The sequence below is a fragment of the Lynx rufus genome, unplaced genomic scaffold (assembly GCF_022079265.1).
Source record: "Lynx rufus isolate CCGP_SWC_20201006 ecotype Redwood Valley unplaced genomic scaffold, mLynRuf1.p SCAF_8, whole genome shotgun sequence".
Lineage (NCBI taxonomy): Eukaryota > Metazoa > Chordata > Mammalia > Carnivora > Felidae > Lynx > Lynx rufus.
Window position 1 is genome coordinate 30,550,008 of NW_025814896.1, and position 22,966 is coordinate 30,572,973.

The 22,966-nt window shown below is 46.1% G+C and overlaps 2 protein-coding genes across 5 annotated transcripts in view; one reads left to right on the top strand and one right to left on the bottom strand.

Annotated features, from left to right (window-relative positions):
• Positions 1-3,018: 3,018 nt before the first annotated feature.
• On the top strand, positions 3,019-12,385 carry LOC124503774 (pantothenate kinase 2, mitochondrial). The gene is made up of 4 exons (XM_047069027.1): positions 3,019-4,250; positions 6,300-6,423; positions 8,243-8,368; positions 11,816-12,385. Exons 1-4 carry the CDS (start codon positions 4,048-4,050, stop codon positions 11,864-11,866), a joined length of 504 nt encoding a protein of 167 aa, XP_046924983.1. The 5' UTR covers positions 3,019-4,047; the 3' UTR covers positions 11,867-12,385.
• Positions 12,386-15,504: 3,119 nt separating this feature from the next.
• RNF24 (ring finger protein 24) overlaps positions 15,505-22,966 on the bottom strand; it is a 79,119-nt gene continuing 71,657 nt past the window's right edge. For all 4 annotated transcript variants that reach the window (XM_047069029.1, XM_047069031.1, XM_047069030.1 and 1 more), the window contains 2 exons: positions 22,310-22,389; positions 15,505-21,333 (listed from right to left, as the gene is read on the bottom strand). In XM_047069029.1, the coding sequence (XP_046924985.1) occupies positions 21,195-21,333; positions 22,310-22,389 (219 nt within the window). In that variant the 3' untranslated portion in view covers positions 15,505-21,194. The remainder of the gene's footprint in view (positions 21,334-22,309; positions 22,390-22,966) is intronic.

Consider the following 22,966-nt stretch of genomic DNA (forward strand, 5'->3'; position numbering starts at 1 on the left):
TTTCCTGACTTTCTCCTGTTACTGACCATAATCCTAATATAGGATTGACATGAATTTTTATCAAGTTTTAATATTCTTTGCCTGAATTTCTTTTGGTGGTTGGTTTTTAGTGGTTTCTCTTCCAGCAGTGAGGAAAGAGGAAGTTTAGTTGGAGTAGAGACGGTTCCCTTCCTTTGTGGAAGCCTCATAGTGGACTCTGGATCATAACTGATGAGTAAAGGAGAAAACTTTTTGCAGGACCCTGTATAGATTCCCTTTGGAACATATTTGAAAACCATTCAGGCTGTTTCCAGAGGTTCAGCATTGTATGGTAATTCAAGGGGAGGGTGCAAAGTGAATTTTAGACCTTAGAAATCGGTTCTTAGGCTTTCGGGTTTCTCATTTGAATGCACCAGTGCTGTCCTTGAAAATTATAGGAAAATGAAATGCCTATCAAATGCTCTTTGTGCATTAAGAGTAACTAGTATTTAATAAACCACAGTGGAATATTTTTTTAAAATACTGAGTTTATTTTGTTGCCTTTTTTTTTTTTTTTTTTTTAAATTTGAGAGAGTGCAAGCCAGGGAGAGGGGCAGAGGGAGAGAATCTTAAGTAGGCTCCACGCTCAGTGTGGAGCCCGATATGGGCCTCTATGTCACAACCAATCTCATGACTGAAATCATGACCTGAGCTGAAATCAAGAGTTGGACGCTTAACTGACTGAGCCACCTAGGCATCCCTACTTTGTTGACTTTTAATGTGAATCAAATTTCTTAACATACTGGGTTTGCTTGTTGGTGTAACACATTATGTTATGAATACCTTGCATTAGTGAAATCAGCTATGCATTTATTCGTCTAACTATCACTTAGGGGCTGGGATTCATTAGGAATTAGCAGGACACTTCAGGATGACAGGAATTCTAGAAAGGAAAAGGGAGAAAAAACTGTAGAAAGAAAAAGGAGACCAACTGTTTGGGCTCCACTAGGCCACCAGTGTAAAATGATGAAATGAAATGAAAATACAGAAAAGGAGATACAGAAGAGGAAATTCAGATTCACATGCAGGAAGTTGGTTTTGAATTCATCTCAGTAGAGAGGGCATGAGCAGGTGCCATAGGGACAGTGATGAATACTTCAAGGGCTTGGGTTTGGTCAGAGGAGTAATTTAATATTCTTACTTAGGGATTAAGGATCAAGATGAAGTTACCTGTTAATTTCCCTCTTTGCTGTGGATCAGAATGAATTGAGTAGAAATGTAATCGAGTGAGAGTTGACTTAAACGGGGAGGACTTGCAGGGCTGGATGCACTTGTAAACAGAAGTAGGTGCTGTAAGGGGGTTAGGAGGCAGTTTTTACCTTCGTTACATATGTGGAGTGTACGTGCTTGTAAACATTCACGTGGGTTAGAAGTTCAGCAAGTAAAGTGGGGAATTTTTTTTAATGTTTATTTTTGAGAGAGAGAGAGAGAGATCAAGCAGGGGAGGGGCAGAGAGAGAGGGAGACACAGAATCAGAAGCAGGCTCCAGGCTCTGAGCTGTCTGTGCTGTCAGCACAGAGCCTGACACAGAGCTCGAACTCATGAACCTGGAGATCATGGCCTGAGTGAAAGTCAGATGCTTAACTGACTGAACCACGCAGGTGCCCCAGGTGGAGATGTTTCTTTATGCCATCTCTCCAGAGTCACCAATGTTAGAAGTTTATGTATCTTTTTAGTGTTCTCTGCATGACTGTATGACACACACACACAGGTGCATGTAAACTTGGCTTTACACATAGGCACGTTAGTTAGGTCACGTATTACGAAGTGTTTCTCAACTTGCTTTTTTGACAGCATGTCTTGGAGTTCTTCCCACCTCAGTTCTTAATGACTGAAGATCCTTTTCGTTCTTAATTGATCCTGTACATTGCTTTCTAATATGAATAATCATTCTGTTATTTAAGTGGATTACATTGGTAACACTTGTAAATTTTGATACTGCTAAAATCTTCTCATCCTCCAGGGACTATAGTTGGTTTATTTTTTATTTATTTAAAAATTTAAAAAAAAGTTTATTTTTGAGAGAGAGAGACAGAGTGTGAGTGGGGAGGGGCAGAGAGAGGGAGAATCCAAAGCAGGCTCCAGGCTCTCAGCTGTCGGCCCAGAGCCTGACGAGGGGCTTGAACTCACGAACTGTAAGATCATGACCTGAGTTGAAGTCAGACACGTGTCCGACTGAGCCACCCAGGTGCCCTGTAATTGGTTTTAGATAGTGAAAAACCTTATTACCTTCTAATTATATACTTTGCAGCCCTTTGACGTCTGTTTATTAATAACAAAGTGAGGCCTAGTTTGATACTGTTCTATAGCTTCGAAGATGGTTGTTCAGAGGGCAGATGTCTGAGTCCTTGTGGCTCCTGCCATGTGTCACCAGGTGTTTGAGTCACTTGAATTTCTTGGAGTTGGCTTTCTAATAGGGCGGTGATCTCACCTGTGCTCCTGACTCATGGTCCCTGTGAGTAGACATCTTGTTTTCTGCTTGGGTTTTGGGCACATTTCTCTGGCTGCTGCAGTGGTTTGTAGGTGGAGTGTATTTGGGTCTGTCTAATCAGATCGTCCCTATGTTTTTTGTCTCCAGCTTTGTTCTGTAAATCATATGTACGAATAGTACACATCTGTGAGCACTTCTATGGTTTGTTTAATGTAGAGGGGTGCCTTATTAAGCAGAGTTTTTATTTTTGGCTTGTTAGAAAGTCTGAATATATTTTTATTTCATTACAGATAGGTGACCTTCAGCTTTGCAAACTTGATGAACTAGATTGTTTAATAAAAGGAATTTTATACATTGACTCAGTTGGATTCAATGGACGGTCACAGTGCTATTACTTTGAAAACCCTGCTGATGCTGAGAAATGTCAGAAGTTACCATTTGATTTGAAAAATCCATACCCTCTGCTTCTGGTGAACATTGGCTCTGGGGTTAGCATTTTAGCAGTATATTCCAAAGATAATTACAAGCGGGTCACGGGTACCAGGTAGGTCTTTTATATAAAGGTCATTGCTCTTGATATCGTGATGAGCTAAAACTGAGTTTTCAGGTATTGCATATAAGTACACCTTTAAGAATGTGTTAAAATTATGTGAAAAGTAAAAAAAAAAAAAAAAATTATGTGAAAAGTGGTTTTTTTCTGGAATTATGCAAACAAATATCGTTTCTCTTTGAAAATTCTGATTTCTTGACTTTAATCTGTATTGTTCAATATTTCATTATCATAGTTTGGTAAAATATTTCATTGGCAGATTCGTTGAAGCCCACAGTCCCTGCCCTCAGATAGTATATGATGTGCATATACCATAAAGTTACCAAAGCTACTAGTTAGCATCTATAAGGAGAAGACAAGGCAAGATCCCAGCTCTGAAACTGGCCTGGATTTTATACATACATGTGAACATGCACACACTCACACTCACACACCCACGGGATGGTCTGAGATCTAGAAGGTGAGGTACTGAGCAACAGAAACATGATTGGAGGAGGGTAAGCTGAAAGGGGTGGAGAAGTGAGTGGCAGGCAAGAGTGAATATGCTGTGGTTTAAGGATTAGAGATCGTTAGATGCAAAACAAGGAGCTGGGGTTTGGGATAAACAAGGTTTTTTAACAGGTGTGAATTACAGAATGAGAGGAGTAATTTGGGGGGAGAAAACCATTAATGGAGGAGTTCTTTGTGGGGTGGGGGACTGATGAGCCAGGATGACAGGGGGCTTAGAGAGACAAAGGGAGGAGGTGTTAGCGTGGCCCGGGTGTGTGGCGGGCAGATCTGCACCCAAAGCTCCTGACACTCAGCAGATGCCCATACTGCACTGGGGGCGCAGGCAGGGAGGTGGGCCCAGTGTTTTGCCTCACTGTTTTTGGCTCACGTGAGTATGTACCTTCAAGGTATGTATCAGGCGCCCTGAGTTTATCTTCCTGCAGTCTTGTCTGCCAGTGGCATCTGCAGGATTGGGTTAGGGCAAGAGTGGGTTGATGTACGGATATAATTTCCCGTTCATAAATAATTACCTTCCCGTTCTTATTTTTAAAATGTTCTAATGCTGTGTTGTTTGTTTTTAATCAGTCTTGGAGGAGGAACTTTTTTTGGTCTCTGCTGTCTTCTCACCGGCTGCAGCACTTTTGAAGAGGCTCTGGAAATGGCATCTCGTGGAGATAGCACCAAAGTGGATAAACTAGTTCGAGACATTTATGGAGGGGACTATGAGAGGTTTGGACTGCCGGGCTGGGCTGTGGCATCCAGGTAAGGGGGCGTGTGTGTTCTGAGAAAGACAGGAATAAGATATTAAATATTGGATGTATCTTTTTCCTTTTAAACGGTTTTATCCAGCTATAATTTACATACTGTAATATCACCTGTTTAAAGTGTAAATTTTAGTGGTTTCAAGTATATTTACAGAATTTTGCAGTCATCACCATAGTCTAATTTCAGTACCTTTTCATCATCCCAGAAAGAAACCTTCTGTCCATTAGCTGTCACTTCCCATTTCCTCTACTTCAGTCCTTGGTAAACACTCATATATTTTCTGTCTGTAGATTTGCTTGTTCTGGACACTTCATATAAATGGTGTCCTATTATGAGATTTTTGTGACTGGCTTCTTTTCACTTAGCATGTTTTCAGGGTTCATCCATGTGGTAGCATGAATCAGTAGTTTGAATTTCCATGTGAATTAAAAAAAAATTTAATGTTTTTATTTAGAGAAAGAGCATGAGCAGGGGAGGGGCAGAGAGAGAGAGAGAGAGAGAGGGAGACACAGAATCCGAAGCAGGCTTTAGGCTCTGAGTTGTCAGCACAGAGCCGGATGTGGGGCTTGAACTTGTGAACTGCAAGATCATGACGTGAGCTGAAGTTGGATGCTCAACCAACTAAGCCACCCAGGAGCCTCTCCATGTGAATTTTACCATCACTTTGTCAGTGGCTGCAAAAAAGGCATTTAGGATTTTGATAGGGATCCTCTTGAATTTGTAGGTTATGTTGGAGGGTATTGCCATCTTAACATTATCAAGTCTTCTGATCCAAGATAAAATGTCTTTCCATTTGTTTAGAATTTTGCTTTCTTTTTTTTTTTTTCTTTTTAATGTTTATTTTATTTTGAGGGGAGGGGCAGAGAGAGGGGGAGAGAGAATCCCACTGTGAGTGCAGAGCCAGATGCAAGGCTTGATCTCACAAACTGTGAGATCATGACCTGAGCTGAAATCAAGAGTTAGATGCCTAACTGACTGAGCCACCCAGGCGTCCCCTAGAGTTTTGCTTTCTTTCGCCAAAGTTATATTTCTAGTTTTCAGTGTACGGTTGTTACACTTCTTTTGTTAAATACATTTCGAAGCATTTTATTCTCTTTGATGCCATGGTAAATGGAATTCTATAAAAATTTTATTTTCAGCTATTTAGAAACACTTGTTTTTTTGTATTGGGACACATTAAAATTTTTTTTAATGTTTACTGTATTTTGAGAGAGAGCGAGAGGGTGAGTGGGGGAGGGGCAGAGAGAGAAGGAGACACAGGATCCGAAGCAGGCTCCAGGCTCTGAGCTGTCAGCATAGAGCCCAATGTGGGGCTTGAACTCACGAACCGCACTTAACCGACTGAGCCACTCAGGCGCCCACACGTGATTTTTTAAAATGATAGTAAAGGACCACATATATATGTGCTTATGTGTTAATTTCAGGGATTTTGTAAATGCTGCACGTTTTATGTTTGAGTTTGCAGCTTTTGTGCACTGTTAATCACTTCCTTTTCTGTTGGGTTTGTGTTTTGATCGGTTATTAATGTAGCAGTGCTGCTCTACAAGTACTTTGAAGTACTTGGCCTTCTAGGGAAATCTGACACTCTTCCATAGTTGACTCTGGGACGCCACTTTGCTTTACTCTGATAAAGCAGTTTCCGAGCTGCGAACGTGACCATTCAGCTGATCGGTATGGCTGCGCAGCTGGGACTGAATCGCCAATAGAGGTGTCTCCCTGGAGCTGTCCTCTGGCTGCGGAAGGCACAGTGGCGCCTTAGAGTGGATCTGATGAGGTCCTAACTGGACGTACAAAGATCTGTTATCAGTGCTAGATGTCACTGGGAGCTGTGGGGAAAGGCATTTACTTATTCAGAATGCTTGAGCGGTTTCTTCCAAGTTGCATTTCTCTTTGAACAGATGCTCTGTTATTTTGTAATAAATGGTTTGAAGATTTGAACAATGTCGCCCTAAAAGTCACATTTATCTTAGTAGAGTAACATTCAAGTTCGTTGGGCTGTGTTGCCTTTTGGTTCAGTGGCCGCATGTTTTTTTTCTTCCTTCACAGCTTTGGAAACATGATAAGCAAGGAGAAGCGAGAGGCTGTCAGTAAAGAGGACCTCGCCAGAGCAACGTTGATCACCATCACCAACAACATTGGCTCAATAGCAAGAATGTGTGCCCTTAATGAAGTAAGGGGACCTGGATTTCTTTAGATGCTCTGAGGAGAATACAGAACTTACTAAGTGGGCCTCAGCCCTGTGTACAACGTCTGTCTTGTCCGCACAGTACCTGAGTATAGTTGTATGGGGTGGAGTTTCATTGGCCATGTTAAAGCTCTTCAAGTGTAGACTGCTCTTAACTGATGTTTTTTCCTCAGTGAAGATAAATATTGCCACTATGTAAAAGTAAAATCACGTCTTTTGAGGGGAAAGTAGGAAGGTAGGAAGGCAGTGAGAAGTCCGGGTGATGGGGGCAGCGGGGGGGTTGTAGGCGGGGTGGACAGCAGCCCCATCGAGCCCGGAGTCCCCGGGAAGGCATCCGGAGGAGTCGCCGAGGCCGGGAGAAGAGAGCGGGCAGCCGAGGAGCGCCCGCCCCGTGCGCCGCCACGAGCTGTCTTTGTGCTTTCAGCTTCTTTACAGTGCTGCCTTGTAGCATTCGGGTCAAGCAGCATTGTACAGGGCTATGAAAGAACCGAGAGCGGCCTTCCCCGGGGTCCCGATGCTGCGGCTCCGCCACTTGTCCCTGCTCACGCGGTTTTGCTTACATTTACTCTGCTCAGTGGATCGTGTAGGCATGCGGCTTAAAAAAGAAACTTCGAAAGGCACAAAAGGGGATTGTCTCGTTTTTAATTAAAAAGCTACTGTATCAGCATCAAGTAATTAAAAACATTCTTCATTTGAATATGTTAGTTACTGTTTTCTTTATCGCTTGTTCCTTTTCCTGTGCTTTTATAAGATATATTAGTTGGTGTCGGTGTACGTGCCAATTGACATTTTTTACTCAAGTATTTAAAATTACACAGCTGTGTTCTTGGTTTGTTTCTGTGTCATAAGTCACTCCCGTAGAGCTGGGTGTGGGTTGCTTGCCAGCGATCGTTCTGCAGTAAGGCATTTTTAAGCGTGAAGCTTTTCTTTTGAATTTTACTCTTTTTTTAAAAAAAATGTTTATTTTTGAGACAGAGAGAGCATGAACGGGGGAGGGTCAGAGAGAGAGGGAGACATAGAATCTGAAGCAGGCTCCAGGCTCCGAGCTGTCAGCACGGAGCCCGACGTGGGGCTCGAACTAATGGACCGTGAGATCATGACCTGAGCCGAAGTCCGACGCTCGACTGACTGTGCCACCCAGGTGCCCTGGTTGAATTTTACTCTTGATGAGGGACTTACTCAGGAGCGAGGTCTCTCATGTAGAGAATATGACTGTGCTTATGCGTTTTGGTAGGAATTGCCAAGATGCTTTGCACCAGGGCCGCATTAACTTAGATCTGTTTAGGCAGTGAACGAATGGGTTGGTGTTACCACAACTTTACTCACGCTGGGGTAGAATTCCAGTTAGTTGTTCTGCTGCTAGCTTTTAGTAGGTTTAAAATATTACTCTCTTGGATTACTGGTGAGGTTGAATTTTTGCCCCTTATATTTCCTGTATAATTTGCTTATTTGTGTCGCTTTCCTTTGTTTGAATTGGGGGTCTTACTTTTTTTTTTTTTTTTTTACTTTTCTGTATAAAACTTTTACCAGAAGTTATTGTTTGTCATACTTAATACAAATGTTTTTCCTAATTTGTATTCTCTTGTGACATTTTCTGGCATGGCTTGAGGTGGGTCCAGAGTTGTCTGGGTTCAAATTTAAGTAGCCTTGGACCAACTAGATTAAATGTAAATACTTTTTAAATTTTTTGCTCAGCAGTCAAGTTGCTGCTAAAAACTATGCACGTGGTGCTCTGTTTGGGGTAGCTTTTATGAGAGAACAGAAATTAAGATGAAAACTAATTACCTTTTTTTAATGTGCTCAGAACATTAACCAGGTGGTATTTGTTGGAAATTTCTTGAGAATTAATACGATCGCCATGCGACTTTTGGCATATGCTTTGGATTATTGGTCCAAGGGGCAGTTGAAAGCACTTTTTTCGGAACACGAGGTAAGCGGACTTACTTCTCGCGATGTGTTACGAGTGTAAAGGGCATGCAGTTCCCACCGCTTGGAACTCGAAGTAGATGTGAAATGGACTGCACTGCAGTTCTTACTTAATTTTTTGTAGACGTATGATACAGGGTTTAACTTTGTAATGTTCAAAAGCAATTTCTTACCTGATTTAATGCAAGGGAAATTTTTGGTTAACTGTGAATGTCAGAAATTTTTTTTAAGATTTAAAAAAAATTTATTTCTTTATTTTGAGAGAGAGAGCACGAGCACACACAAGTCGGGAAGGGACAGAGACGGGGAGAGGGAATCCCAAACCGGCTCTGTGCTGATAGCACAGAGGGGCTCAGTCTCATGAACTATGGGATCATGACCTGAGCTGAAATCAAGAGTAGGACACTTAACCAACTGAGCTACCCAGGCACCCCTGAACGTTAGCAATTCTAAAGAAAAAAAACCTTGATAAACATTCACCTATATTTCTAGTGTTACTTTTTTCCAAACCATCCATTATGTTTTTCCCATTACATTTTGTAAATGCACTTACTCGGGGTTCTGCTTTTTTCATTTTGATGTTGGCTTTTGTATTATTGATACAGTTCATGTGCCACTCATATAATAAGATGTGTGTTCTGAAAACAAACAGAGAAATACGTTCCAAGATTAGAACCACATAAGAACTTCATACCTAGACAGGCTAGAAATGACAGAATGGAAGAAAATCATTGAATTGCTCCACCTGAAATTCTGTATGGGAAAGTGCCTTTCTATTTTTCCAGTTTGGGGAAAAAAATAGGACCATAGCTATGGAGGGGAACCTCTCTTCTGTCCCCTTGCTTGTGGGGCATTTGAACTATTTATTTCCAGTGTTGCTGGATCTTAGTGCTATCACAAACATTTTTCAGAATTGTTTGTGTATATTAACAGTATTTATAGGAATCGGCAGAATAAGATTTGAAGTGCTACAGGGATTGCCTTTTCCTTTAAAGTTGCTCTGAGTTTTTCCTGTTTAAGTGCCCTTATTAAGTTCATTGTTAAAATTCAAGGTGCACAGATTCCCCTTATCAGAGCTTAAAGGTTAGTCATGTAATTGTTTAACTTTATTTTATTAAAAAAAATTTAATTGAATGAATTTGACGTGTAACATTGTGTAAGTTTAAGGTTTACAGCTGGTCACTTTGATACATTTATGTGCTGGGAGGTGGTTGCTGGTGCGGCCACCTGGCCTGATGTGATGGTGCTGCATTATTACTGGCTTTGCTTGTCCTGCTGTGCATGAGATCTGTCTGGCTTATTTACTGCCCGTCAATTTGTACACTTAAACATTTTTTGCTTTTAATGTTATTAATAAATCGGTACCAAATTATCTTTCAGTTTCTTACATCTTTTATATATATCTTGCTTTTTGTGATTTTTGACCTGTTCTATTTTGCTTTATGTTAGAATAAAAAGAAACTCTCTTTAATGTTACATTGCAGTAGAACTTTCCTCCTGCTCCATTTCTACCTCTTGAAACTTTCCTAGGCGGAACGTGGAGATTCGTTTCTTAGGTTAACTTTTCTTTTTTTTAATCTTCACACCGTAACAGTTATAATTTGAACACTTTGTGGAGTCTTTGTTTTACGTTTTGTCATTCTTACTGCCTGCTGACTTCATGTTCCTCTCTGGTTATGCTTGCTGGCCGCGCTGTCTCTTTTCCAGTTGCATCTAGGCTTCTGACTCCAGTGTTGATCGCCGCACTTGTGGAACTTTGATATGTTAGGCTCTGACATATGAAGGCTCTTCCCGTGTGAAGTCGGGAAGTGAAAGTTTTGTATAGATTCCTCCCTGCCCTCTGTCTGCCTTTGCTGTTCTCATCTTAGCATTTTGTAGCTTGTAACGACTTACACCTTCTGCTCGGTGGTGGGTCTTGGGTCTTCAGTGGAGCGCATTACATTGGTTAACTCCATCTCTTCTTTTGTTGCAAAATAAAAGATCCAGAAGGCCACGGGAAACAGAGTGCGTAGCCAGCTACTAAAACGAGTGCCCGCCGGTGAGCCCACCTGAGCCCACCCTCCGCCAGCTGGTGCACTTGTGGGCGTCCTCTCAGGATGCTCATCGTGTGGCTGGCTGTTTTTAAAACCAAGAAACAGAGTGAGAGGAGAGGCTTCAGCTTCTCTCTTGTGTGGCCACGTTTCTTGGAGAAGCTTTCCTTGGAAAACGGAGTGGACTTCAGTTATTTATGATATTTAGAGACCGTTAGCACGTTCTTTGCAATCCGTCAGCATGTCTTTCAGGATCTTCCTGCTTTCCTTTTTCAGTCGTTTTTGTCTTTCTTAAAGGACTTTGCTAACTGCCCGGCTAGCTCAGTCAGTAGAGCATGAGACTCTTAAAGGACTTTGCTGTGGCATCTTGTCCCTTGGAGACCTTGACGGATCCTGTATCCTGGTAGGACTGTTCTCTGAGGCCCACAGGCACTGTCTTTTTACCAGTGTGGATTTTGTCTCATTTTTCTGTTACAGTCCTTTTCTTTTTCTTGTCTGTTTTTGGGTTTTCATGTCTTGGTTCTTGGTTGTATTTGACCTTGGCTACTTACTTCTGGAGATGGGCTTGCATTGTCCTCCTTCAGCTGCTGCTTCTCGCTCTCATGCCTCTGCTCTCTCTCCAGGCTCTTCTGTTGCTCTTTCACATGGTGCTTTTCTGTGTCCCCCCTCTTCATGTCCCATAGGGCACGGTTGTCCACTCCTGCTGCCCGCCTCTGCCAGTGCTGCCCCAACCACTGCCTTGCTCCATATGCAGACATCCAGTTACTTCCTGGGTGCGGCTGCTTGGCTGCCTGGGGCACTCCGGCCTTGCACGTGCTGTATGGAAGCTGTTCTTGCTCGCCACATCTCTTGCTCCTATACCCTCGTGGCTGTCACCAGATGTATGGGGGACACCTAAGCCTCCCTGCTGCCCTCTTCCCCTTCTTCAGGCAGGTCTTGAGTCCGTCCCAATCTCTTCTTGCTCTCCTTCCCATCCCCAGCCCAGTCCGGCCCTCCCCCTCCGTGACCTGCCCCTGCCGCCCCCGCCCCCCCAGCTCTTCCTGCCCCATCAATCTTCAGGTCCCGTCTTCCCTTCATTTCTTAGTTGTCTGGAAATGCTCCGGGCCTCTGCTGTTTCTCACGTCCTCCTTCTGCAGGAGGCAGCCCAGGTATGGGCTCTTTCCAGAGGGAACTGAGCTGCCATGGGCCTCATAGCTCCTGCAGCCCTCACCATGGGTTTTGGTCTCACATGCTGGCATGCCCGGGTGTTTTATACATCCAGCCCTCCTCCTCAGCCTGGGAGCTCCTTGGAGCTCAGCAAAATAGGTGCTCAGTATTGGGAATTAAGGGCACTGTTGGCTTTAACATTAGTAATCATATTTATGGTAATTTAAATAAGTCTAAGGAAAATTGCTCTCATTTGTGGTGTACTTTTTTTTCAGGGTTATTTTGGAGCCGTTGGAGCACTCCTTGAGCTGTTGAAGATCCCCTGATCACCTGGGGAGGGTTCCTGGAACATTGCACAATGGGATCTGTGAACTTTTGTTTTTTAAGAGACTTACTCAATTTTATGATGGTGTACTACCCAAATCAAAGCAAGGAAGGATGAGTGTATTTTTCTAAGTCATCAAGATAAATCCTTAAAAATTTAGTCGAAACTAGTAACCATTAAGGAAAGATACATATAAAAAAAAGTGGACATGTCCACGGCAGTGAGGATTTGCTGTAGTTAAGTTGCTCTTCAGTATCGCTTTGTTAAACCTGCCATGTGTTTTTGAAATTCCCCGTGTCACTTACTGGGAGCCACTTCAGGGGAGAGCTGTTCAGTGTTCAGCTGGCTGGTTTTGTGTCCTGTTGAACTTGCTGAATGTAAGGCAAGTACTATATGTTGTAATCTCATCACAATGTAGTCAGTATAGCCTTGGAGATCATTATCTGTGAATTAACTCTGGTGTTCATTTAGCCTCTGTGTGAACATATTGAAAAACATGTTTTATTTAAGGTTCTGCAAACTTAGAGTAATTCTGTACTCGTAATCTTGGCAATTGAGCAACTTTGGGGAAGGGCAGTTCCAGGTTACTCTACACTGCAGATCCTGGGAAGGTGTGTCTGGAAAGATGGGACTTAGTCCACCCTGGGAAGAATGCCCTTGGGGGGGCGTGGGGGGGTGGGAGGTAGGGAGTTAAGCGGAGTTAAGCTAGTAGAAAAAGTGCACCTGGAAGACTAAAACCAGACTTCTCGAATCGACATTTTCAGGGAATCGGGGAGAATCTGATTGTTTCCGGCTGGTAGAAAGTGAGGAATTGAAGTCCATTGATTGACTCCTAGGGGCAGGGTAGGGAACTTTTGCCTTCCTCTCCCACTCAAGGTTTTTACTTGCCGGAAGCTGGCAAGGCTGGCTCTGAGCTTGGGGTAGGACTGAGCATGAGGGCTGCATGTGCGAGGCTCAAAAGGCAGCTTGAGGAGTCTTGGTAAATAGAGATTTTAAGATGGAGTCTCGGTAGAGATTGACTTAGAGCATTTTCTTTCTGCTGTGCAGAATAATTTAAAAAACCCTTCCCCTTGGAGACAGAATATTGTTTTGAGTCTTGTGTATTTTTGTGCCTGCATTGCTGTTGAAGGCCATGAAAGGTCTGTATAAAGCAGCCTTTGAACTAGAAGGTAACCTCAAGGCTCTGCAGCCGCCTTGCGCCTGGCAGGGACCTAGGTTGGAAGAGTGCAGGGCTGGGTCACCAAGGGAGGAGGGTCGGTCGGATCCCTTGGCACCCTTTTGTGTTGGCCGCGTGGGGGCAGCAGAGGCACGTGCCAGCTCTGGGACCAAGGGCAGTTGCTTGCAGGGCAGGGAGTGGCCATTTCTCAAGGGCGCCTCTCAATGCAGCTGGGCACCAGCGGGTTGTGGGTACTGTCAGCCTGGTGCAGGCCAGCAGAACTGGAGGAAAGCTGTGGGAATGAGACTTGTGGCTCCCGGGAGCCAGTCAGCCTCTCTTCTGCTGCTGCTGGCCCTTGCGGGCCTCAGCCCGAGTCCCCTCTAATCTCGTCTGCGCTTGGTGTCCCCACCTTCCCTACAGCCATCAAAGACCATGTCCCTACCCACCTGCTGATACGCAGTTGTGCTCCTGGGAGCCCCTGTGCCCCAGACCCTCCTCCCCGCTTGCTCTTCTCCAGAGGAGGCGGGGGAGGGAGGGAGCCTGCTTCCCTGGTGGAGACCCAGGCGCCTGTGCTGGGGTCCCCTGCTCTCCCCACACGTACTGTGCTCATGAGGCTGTGACCAGTGCTTACATGGCTGGCCTCATACAACCTTTGTTCTCCCTGCAGTTTAATGGGAACAAACCTGCCTGAGGTCACACAGCTAGACCTGGGCAGAGCCCCCTCCTGCATAGCGTTCACCTTCCGTGTTCTGCATCCTTGCCACTTCCTGCTCTTGAAAGGTTGCCTCTGTGACTTCTCTGTACTTTGTGCCCAGCCCAAAGTGTCACTGCCTGGGAGGGTGCCTGATCAGTCACCAGTGGGTCGTTACTAAGTCTAACGGACATTTCACGTCCTCTTCTTCCGTTCTAACACAGCAGACCCCTCTTGCTTTTCCTTCTGCCTCCCAGGCCACCTCTGCCCGTGCCAGCCACTTCTTCTCTGAGGACAGATCTTGCCAGCCCCCTGGGCGCAATGCTGGACTTCCCTAAGCAGTCATCAGCCCTGGACATTGATTTCCAAGGTAGCGGCCCCTCACAGCCCTTGCCTTTGTAGCCCCCCGACAAGGACTGCCTTCCCCTCTTAGCACTGTGTGTCCCCAAGGCCACCTCTGCACGGGAGCTGCTCACATTCTCTTCCGAGCCTGATCCCAGTTTACTGCCACTTTGCTACCTCTGGCTTGTGAGATGCATGTAAACTCCCACCCCCTGGCACCACTGCCAGCCCCTGGTGTAAGCTACTGCCGTCTCAGCAGCGTCCCTTCCAGTCTGCCCTCCGTGAGTTGGCGAGGCCCCCCCCCCACCCCCCGCCTCCACTGGAGGCAGTATGTGCACGTGTGGGGTGGCTGTGGTTAGGACCCAGGTGGGAAAGGAAGGTGGCCTAAGCCAAGATTGGAGCAGTAGACGAAGGCTTAGAGGGCTGGGATGCGGTGACTGGATAGTGGGGAGGGAGTCCCAGTGAGGCACCCAGGCTTGTTGGGAAGGCTTGGTTTTGGATTGCCAGGTCTTGATACCGAAAAGGCAGCTGAATATTTGGGTTGGAGATTACAGACCTGCAAATGATGCCTATCTAGGTGGGAATTTAGTGAAGATGGAGGTAGAGGGAGAATAACTAGATGGAAAGAGAAGGAAAAGGCTGCAGAGCATAGTCTGAGAAGGGGCTGAGGGAGAGGAGCTCTTCAGGCACCTGCATTCAGAGGAGGTTTAAGAAGTGGTCCAGATTTGTTGCAGGGTCACAGATGGCCTTGAGGGGGCCAGTTTCCCCCAAGCTGCGGAGCCAAAGCTGACCTGCAGGGCTTCTCGTGAGTGGCGGTGAGGAGAAACAGCAGTCACCACAGGGGGACTTTGGAGTCTAGGTGTGTTTTTTCCCTCCTGACAGAATAGTTGGTATTTCCAAGCCTGAGATGCAGCTAGAGAGGTGGGGGGCGGGGTGGGCTAGTTCCACCACCTCAACCCCCCTGGGCGCTAGCTCCCGAGTTTGTGAGACAGCTGGTGTGTCCCGTGGCATCTGCAGGGCTGAGGCCAGGTGGGCAGGTGGGGTCTTGGCCACCTCCTCCCTCGCTGTGGCCTGGTGCTCTGCTCCTCACCTCTGACCTGCTCCCCACCCCATGGGGGTGCAGGCCCGAAGCTCCTTCATCACAATCACATGTTGCTGGTGACCAGCTCATTTTGATCAGAGCCACTTACCTTGACTTTCCATTGCTACACAGGCTCAAGAGGGGTGTAGGTGATCTCAGGCCCCTCTGAGTTGAAGGGTACATGCTCGGCACAAAGTATTTTCAAAACCTGCTTTTTATTTACATTTAAGTCAATTACATGCATGTTTTGTTTTTAAAACAGGAGTAATTAGCCAAAAATGCATTAAAATTTTAAAATAGCAATTAAATATACAAAAATATAGCTTACAAAAAACTGCGGATGTTTAAAAATATTCTGCTGCAGAATTCTTAGTGTACAAACACGTCTATGAAACCTGAGGCTCAGAGTTTCATAAACCTTTTTTTTTTTTTTTTTTTTGAGGGAGTTATACAAGATCTAGTGAGTAAACCCCAGTGGGCTAAACTACAGGACTAAACTACTCCCCTCCTTCCTTGCAATGATGTCAAGAAACCCAGAGACGACAGTTATGAGGAACACTCTTGGAAGACCAGGCTCTCTCCAGGAGGAGCTTCCCTAACACCGGCCCCACCTACCCACCTGCTGTAGCATGGCCTGGGAGGGACAGTGTGCAGCTGGCCCTACATGCAGGCACAGGGAGCTGAGAGGAGCTTCACCAAGTACAGACTGGTCCCTTGACCTTGGCGGGGACCACATTCTAGGTCCATGTCCCTGGAGCAGGGAGGGTGTTCTCCGTGACCTGAGAGCCACAGAAGTGAGCACTGGATTGGTAAGCAAGGGTGCAGTGCTCGGTCTGAAAGTGGAACCAAACTATTAGCATTTTGCAAAGTTGGGCTCTAAAGCTGAACCGGACAAAGACAAACTTACTGAACAAGCCCCTCTATTTTTCTTGTGATATTCCCACTCAAGTGGAAGCACAGTCCGTGGCATGGGGGATCTTTCATTAATATTACCTACTAAAGAACCACTTCCAGTTAACAACTGCAGATTTCACCAGAATTTAGACATTGTGAATTTAGACACATTCATCTCTTTTACTTAAGAAACTCGTAATAGCTGATGTGAAAGACATTCTAACCCAGGGCCAGATACTCAGGTGACAGAAGGGTGGCATTTCACATACAATCCAAGTTTCAGGTTAGGGGCCTAAATTGCACTTTTAATCCAAGGAAAGCGCTGGGCTGCTGCTCTGGGAGGCAGGAAGCCAGGGAGGGGGGTGAGAACCAATGTAGGAGTCCATGCCCCTCCCCCTAGGGCTGCCTGGAAGAAGCAGCTTTGTAAGACATTTTTTTTCTTAAAAGATTTCTGTTGTCGAATGGAAAAAATTCTGTGGCAAGCATTTTCTTTTTAATGTGTGCATAAAGAGTGGGGAGGGAAAGGGAGCAGAGCCAGGACCTTGAAGACGGACACTGAAGTGTGTGTATCTATGGTTAGTCTTGAGGAGACTGTCCACCTACCTGCTTAGCGTCATCTGAGACATCTGTCCCCCAAACAGAAGGATGCCTCAGGCTTCAGTTGCTGCTGCTTATCAGACTCCTGCCTCAGAAACACAAGAACTCGCCTAAGAAATGACAGTTGTAGCCAGACATCACCCCATCGGATGGGGTTGGATGGGGACCAGGGGGGTGTAAAGGCTGTTGGACCTGGACGAGAGGCCTGCATTGCTGTTCTCAGCAACACAGCAGAGCCTGCTGTTGGGTGTCCTGTCACAGACCAGACTGTCCTTGTGCAGTCTGGAAACTGGTGGTGCTCTCATATTATCTGAGTGTGTGGTAAGGGTCAGGGAGGGATTGCTATTTCTGCTTTGTATGGAAAACTAGAATTTTAGTATGCTGCAATCAATAAAAAATACCTTATTCAAAAGGGAATGTGATTGCAAAGACATCCTCCAATTATGGGCTCACCTTGTACAAATATTCAGACTTCTGAGATGGCTCTTCCCCCATGAATAGGAATGCTCCTTGGATATACTGGTCTGGTATCACATGAGTAAAAGAGAAGAGTTATATATACATGTGTGTAATCCCTGTTTATGCACAAATGGTCACTGGAAGGATCTACATGGAACATAGTGGAACACAGCGGGTGTTCAAGGGGCAATAAGTTGGGCTCGCTAGGTCAGGGATGCAAGGAAGACTCGTGATTTGTGAATTATATGAAGGGATTACCTATTCAAAAATTTATGGAATAGCTGCCAAGGAGCACCATGGGCAGAGACAGATGGAGGTGACTGGCAAGATCAGGAGAGGAAAAGGAAGGGACCCAGGTAAACGCAGGCCCTACCCCAAGGGAGCTCCTGTATCTCAGGAGGCTCTTGCTGAGGTTTTGTTGCTACCTGAGCTACAGAGGAGCCCTATGTGACTGGCATGATCCTGCCTATAATTAGGAACTTCCACAACCCCAGGCCTACTGCCCAACAGGCTTTGGACATGTATGGTCCTCATGAGAGCCAGCAAAAATGTCACTACAATTCTTAGAGGGCAGAGAAGGAAATCCGCTTCGGGAGGCTAACTTGCATAAAGACACATGGCTGGTGAAGGGCAAGGGATGATTAAACTCACTCAGCACTTTTTCTGTCCAGATCCTCCCTGTGTTCATTTCATAATTCTCAGACTTTCAGAAAAACTACTACAGTTCAGAATAGCTTAGCAGAGCAAGACCAGGCCACAGAGGTGGCAGGCTTTGGAGTGGGGCTGTGGAAAGGTACAAATTAGTCCTCTAATGGGTCCAAGGGACTTGGCACTGGGGCAAAGGATCTTAATTTTGTCAAGATGTGTTAAGAACAGGCTATCTGGCAATGATGGAATGTTCCCTGTATTCCTCAGCTTAGACTTCCCTGTGGGCCATCTACTCGCATCTGGCCATTTCTGTCTAGTCCAGCTCCCTGCCTTGGTGGACACAGGCTATGAGGACCTCACCTGCCAGGGACAGGCCCAACCACATCACACTGTGGCAGAGAGAAGCGGCAGATGACAAGGTCTTATGCCTACTTAATCAGGAATCAAGTCAGGCTGGTTTTGTTCCCTGTTTCTAAAGCCACCTGAATTCAGCTGTACTCCTAGCAACAACTAGATAATGATGCAGCCACCCATGGAGTTCAGTTGGGGCTGAGTTACATTCTTTTAACCCACAGCATACAAGTAACATCCGATCTTTGAGCTGCTTAGACACAGCAAGACAAAGTAAAAAACAAAACAAAACAAAACAAAACCAAAACCTGCTATATCACCCCCCCAGTGGCCCAAGAGCAGACCAAAGGCCCCACGTGTCTATAGATTAACAAAAGATCACCAACAACTTCCTAACAAAAGATAGATGTGGCCAGGGTGGCCTCAGTGTAAGGTGTGAGCCTGTGCCAAGAGTATTAGGGGATCCTTAACTCATTCTTTAAAAAGTTCAGATGAAGATTTAACCTTGTCCACAGACAACTGTGTTTTAATCAGAATTGAAGATGTAAATTAAGCCCTGGCCATTGGCAATAATGACAGTGCAGCACAGAGTCCTGGAGGAGGACCCAGGTGTGGGGAGCAGGTGCATTCAGGTTGTCTTGCTAAGAGTGGCAGGAACTACTACTCTGGGTGACACTGGCTGAGCTGCAGTGGGACACCGAGCCAAGAAAGGAGATGGCGAGCAGAGTGAATATTCACCACTCCATATCCAGCCCCACCCTGGTGAAAGGGTGGCATTTAAAAGGCCCTCCGCATTCACAGGTGTGGAGGTCACGTTAGTGGCACCTCGTGGGGGTTGGTGCCCAATGGAGAGTGCACGGCATTCTGGCGCTTTCCTCCAATGGCTGGAACTATGCACCAACCATATCAACTTGCCCTTCCTGTGACAGGGAAATGAACTAATCTACCCACACATACAGGGACAGAAAAAAGCTGCAACTGATGAGTTATAATCTTGCCAAAGCTGTGAGCTGAAATCATTTGCAGTTTTTAGAGCATGCGAATTCCTCCCTTCAGGGGAAAAATTCTCTTTCCTGTTGGAACCTCGTAACAAGGTGAGATCTGTCCCAAGCCATCCCATGGGGAATGGTGGGTGTTGGCCACAACTGAGGCTAGTCTAGAAGCAGACCTACTTTTGACACTGGTCACTGGAAACATTTCACTGTAAACTGGGTGCTTTGCAGTATTCAACTCCATTGTGCTACCAACACAACGCAGAAATGGTGAAAGTAGGAGCGCATGAAAATCTCTTTTCAAGGATGCCCAACAGGCAAAGGCTTTCATATAAAAATACCCCACACTTCCTTGCCCTGTTGAAGCAGCCAGTTGGCATGACATGAATAGGTCACAAGGAGGAAACAGCCAATTCTGACCAACTGGATTTGTAATTTTCCAAACTGGATTTTGTCCAGCACTTTCCTAGGCTAATGGGAATTTTCCTCATCTGACCCCAGCCATCTGAGCCAAGGACAGGTTCTGTCTCCCATTCTAAGATGGTAGAGACGAATCCAGAAAAAAATCCCTGGAGACATGCCATGAACAGAGTAGTAAAGCTTCCTCCATTCTCTCTCCATACCATGCAGACCACATTTCCAATAAGAAACTGTCCTCACTCACACCTGGGGAATGGAGCAGAGGCAAAGCTCTTGACGAAGAGTCCACCCTATAACAGAAGGAGGTGGAAAGCAGTGCCGTGGAAAAGAACTTTCTATCTGACCCAAAGCCACTTCAGATGGCAAATTTATACAGTATTCATGAATCCGAATGGACTCTTCAGTCATTTCTAGAAAAGTTGGACAGAAAGAGCCAAAGAGCAGCATGCATTTCTCTCCTATAAAGACACTTTAACTTACTTATCGCAAGTCTGAATACTGAGGCACACACCAATGGGTGAACAGCCCTACGGGAGCTTCCTGAAACTATTTACAATTTCAAGTGGATCCCTCGCTTCAGAATTACAGAAAGATCTTATTTGGGATGCTTCAAATTGTTAAAAAGCCAATGACAGGCATTTTCTCTTAAGTAGAAACACAGGGCAGGAGAGGGAAGGAAACGGAAGGAGTGGAGAGAGGCAAGGGAGTCAGCATCCTCTCGTCTCAGCAGGGCCGGGAAGACTGGCCATTCTCAGGAAGAAGCTCCCCTTGGGAGCCATCTGAGAGGCTCACAGCAGCTCCTTACTGAGGCAGTGGGCTAAGACCAGCAGCTGCACTGGAACCCCACTGTATGGGGGTGGGCAGCACCCTGAGGCTCCCTGGGTCACACACGGACAGCACATCCCCTGCTGGGGCTCCAGATGGGCGGCCTGGCTGGGCTTCACTGGGGAGTTTGGGGGGGCGGGCAAGAATAAGAGGAAATGACTTCTGACCAAGCCTTTCCAAGCGCATCTAATGTGTTTAGATGATTTGATAAGCAAGTGTCATGAACTTGAGGGAGAAGGAGTGGCGAGGGGGCACTGCTGCTCTGTGGTAACCAAAGCCCCTGGGTTCCAAGATGACCTTATCAAAGGAACATAATGTGAAAAGCCTTGTTGGCACTGCCTCACCAATCACTGGCAACCAGTCGGGCTTCAGCTGAGGTCACCGCTGGTTTTACTTGGCTCAGGGACTGCCAGGAGGGTCTGCTGCTGCAAAAGCATGCACGGTCTGCATAGAAGCTCATCTGTCCACAGGGTGGGGGGTGGGTGAGGGGGCTTTAAACACCTGCCCTCAGTTCCCTTCTCTAACAATCCTATCTTCCCTTCTGCTTGATAAAGATTCACCTTGACATGGAGAAAAGTATCTGGGAGACAGAGTAATGGCGTCAGCAAGAGACCCTCATGAAATTTCTTGAACGTAACCGGAAGGCTTAGCCATCATCCACTCCTCTTCTCTTGGCATGGGGTAGTGTCAGCGTGCTTTGGTTGTCACAAGACCCAGCAGTCTGGCTTCCCAGCGTAGCTGGCCCGAGTTCTTCATGAGGCAAAGGAAGTGGCAGCTGGTGCCCCAGGTAGAGCAGCCAACGCAGAGACCGCTTGTGTTCCTCCTGGCTCCATATGGATGTCGGATCCCACAGCAGTTTGGTCCTTGGGGGAGCTATACGATGTTCTCTGCCCCGGGCAGGGGCCCCTGCGGGGGTCCACGGTCCTGCTTACTGTGCAGCTGGGCCAGCTGCAGAACTGGCATGTTGCACAGTGGACATACTTTACGAACCTCGAGCCACTTAATAAGGCACCTGCAGGATGAGACAACACAGGAGGAAGATGTCAGTCCCAGGCTTATGGTGCCCCCTGCCAGATGCCTCATGGGTTAAACACATCTGCCCCTCTAGCCAGGGGCTGGTGTGAACACTCAGATCCCAAGCAGCTCCACCAGCAGGTGGAGAATGCCTTTTACCCTCTGGAGAAATCAAAGCCTCTAATCTTCTAAAAGGTGATACGAATCAGCCACAGCATGCTATACCCTCGAATCATCCATGACTTCTTAAAGGATAAAGTACACTGAGGAGGGTGGTGGGAAGTAGGAGAAATAAAAGTTTTTAATAGAAATGAAAACAAAAAATTGTGAGAGAAGAGGGAATATTAGTATGTTGGCATAGGAGATGGCTTCACACTCCCACTTACATTCATACTTTATTTATTTTGATTTAAAATAACTGGTTTTAAGTTTTTAGGAATAGAAGCTCTCGTTGGAAAATTCCATTTAAAGCAGCTGTTCGTAGCCTCAGCTCTAAGGAGGTGTGGGCTTATTTGGCCCTCTGCCCAAAGTCCTGCCTGGCAGTCATGTTCCGCCACCCCGGTCCCTCCTGATGTCACGTATGTACACACACACACGTGCACGCACGCACCTCACTCCATAGGGTGCGTTGAGCTTGCTGCATTGTAGACTAATGATGAAGCTGTCCGGCTTGTCTGGCACTGCTCTAAACCCACAAGTAAGTGGCTCAACGTGCCTCAAATTCAGGTCCCTTTAAATAATTCCACACCAGGGGCACCTGCGTGGCTCAGTCAGTTAAGCGTCCAACTTTGGCTCATGATCTCGCCACTGGGTGAGTTCGAGCCCCGCGTCGGGCTCTGTGCTGACAGCTCAGAGCCTGGAGCCTGCTTCGGATTCTGTGTCTCCCTCTCTCTCCCTCTGCCCCTCCCCCCTTGCTCGCTTGCTCTCTCTCAAAAACCAAACATTAAAAAAAATAATTCCATACCAATACTCACTTTCTGTGAAAGGCATGCTTACATGGACAAATGCCCAACTCATCTCGAGGCTTGAAGTCTTCTAGACACACTGCACAGAGCTGAAAGACAATTGCACACATGAAGCAGAGTGCTAAATACTCTCCCAGGCCCCAAAGTAAAGTGCAGGCCCCCCGAAGCCAGCCATTTGAAGGGACTTACAAGGTCCCACAACTCCTTAAGTGAAAGAAGCAGGCTTGAATGGGCGAGGTCTTCTGAAGAGTCTCCTGCTCTTCCTGTCACACATCTTCAAGATGGAGGGCAGACAGGAGAAGACAGAAAGCAAGAAGCAGCTTCCTTTACTTCAGTAGTCAGAAGAGTCTGACTTGGCTTATTCTCAGTAGACAGGCTAAACATAAAGCAGTTGTCCTGGGTGGGTGAGGGGCTGGCTTCGCCAGGGAATGCTCTGCCCGCTCAGCAGCACGGCCCCTGAGGGGAGTGCTCATGCCCCGGGCCAGGCCCTGGAGCCCTCCTTTGGTTTTCACAATGTAGACGCTATAAACTACATGGCACAGCCTGTGGTGACGTGCTTCTCACAGTCCCTGGGGTCCCTCACTTATGGGCTGCCTTGTCAACGTCTTTGTCATATATAAAGTTATTCAAGAGTCTCTAATAGTTAAACTTACGAAAATACACAGA

What these genes read in the sequence shown, in the direction of transcription:
- LOC124503774 (XM_047069027.1), top strand. Translation starts at nt 4,048, where the DNA reads ATGCTGTGTTGTTTGTTTTTAATCAGTCTTGGAGGAGGAACTTTTTTT. An exon ending in GAATGTGTGCCCTTAATGAA is followed by an intron (nt 6,424 to 8,242) that starts GTAAGGGGACCT and finishes TAATGTGCTCAG; the next exon opens with AACATTAACCAGGTGGTATT. An exon ending in CACTTTTTTCGGAACACGAG is followed by an intron (nt 8,369 to 11,815) that starts GTAAGCGGACTT and finishes CTTTTTTTTCAG; the next exon opens with GGTTATTTTGGAGCCGTTGG.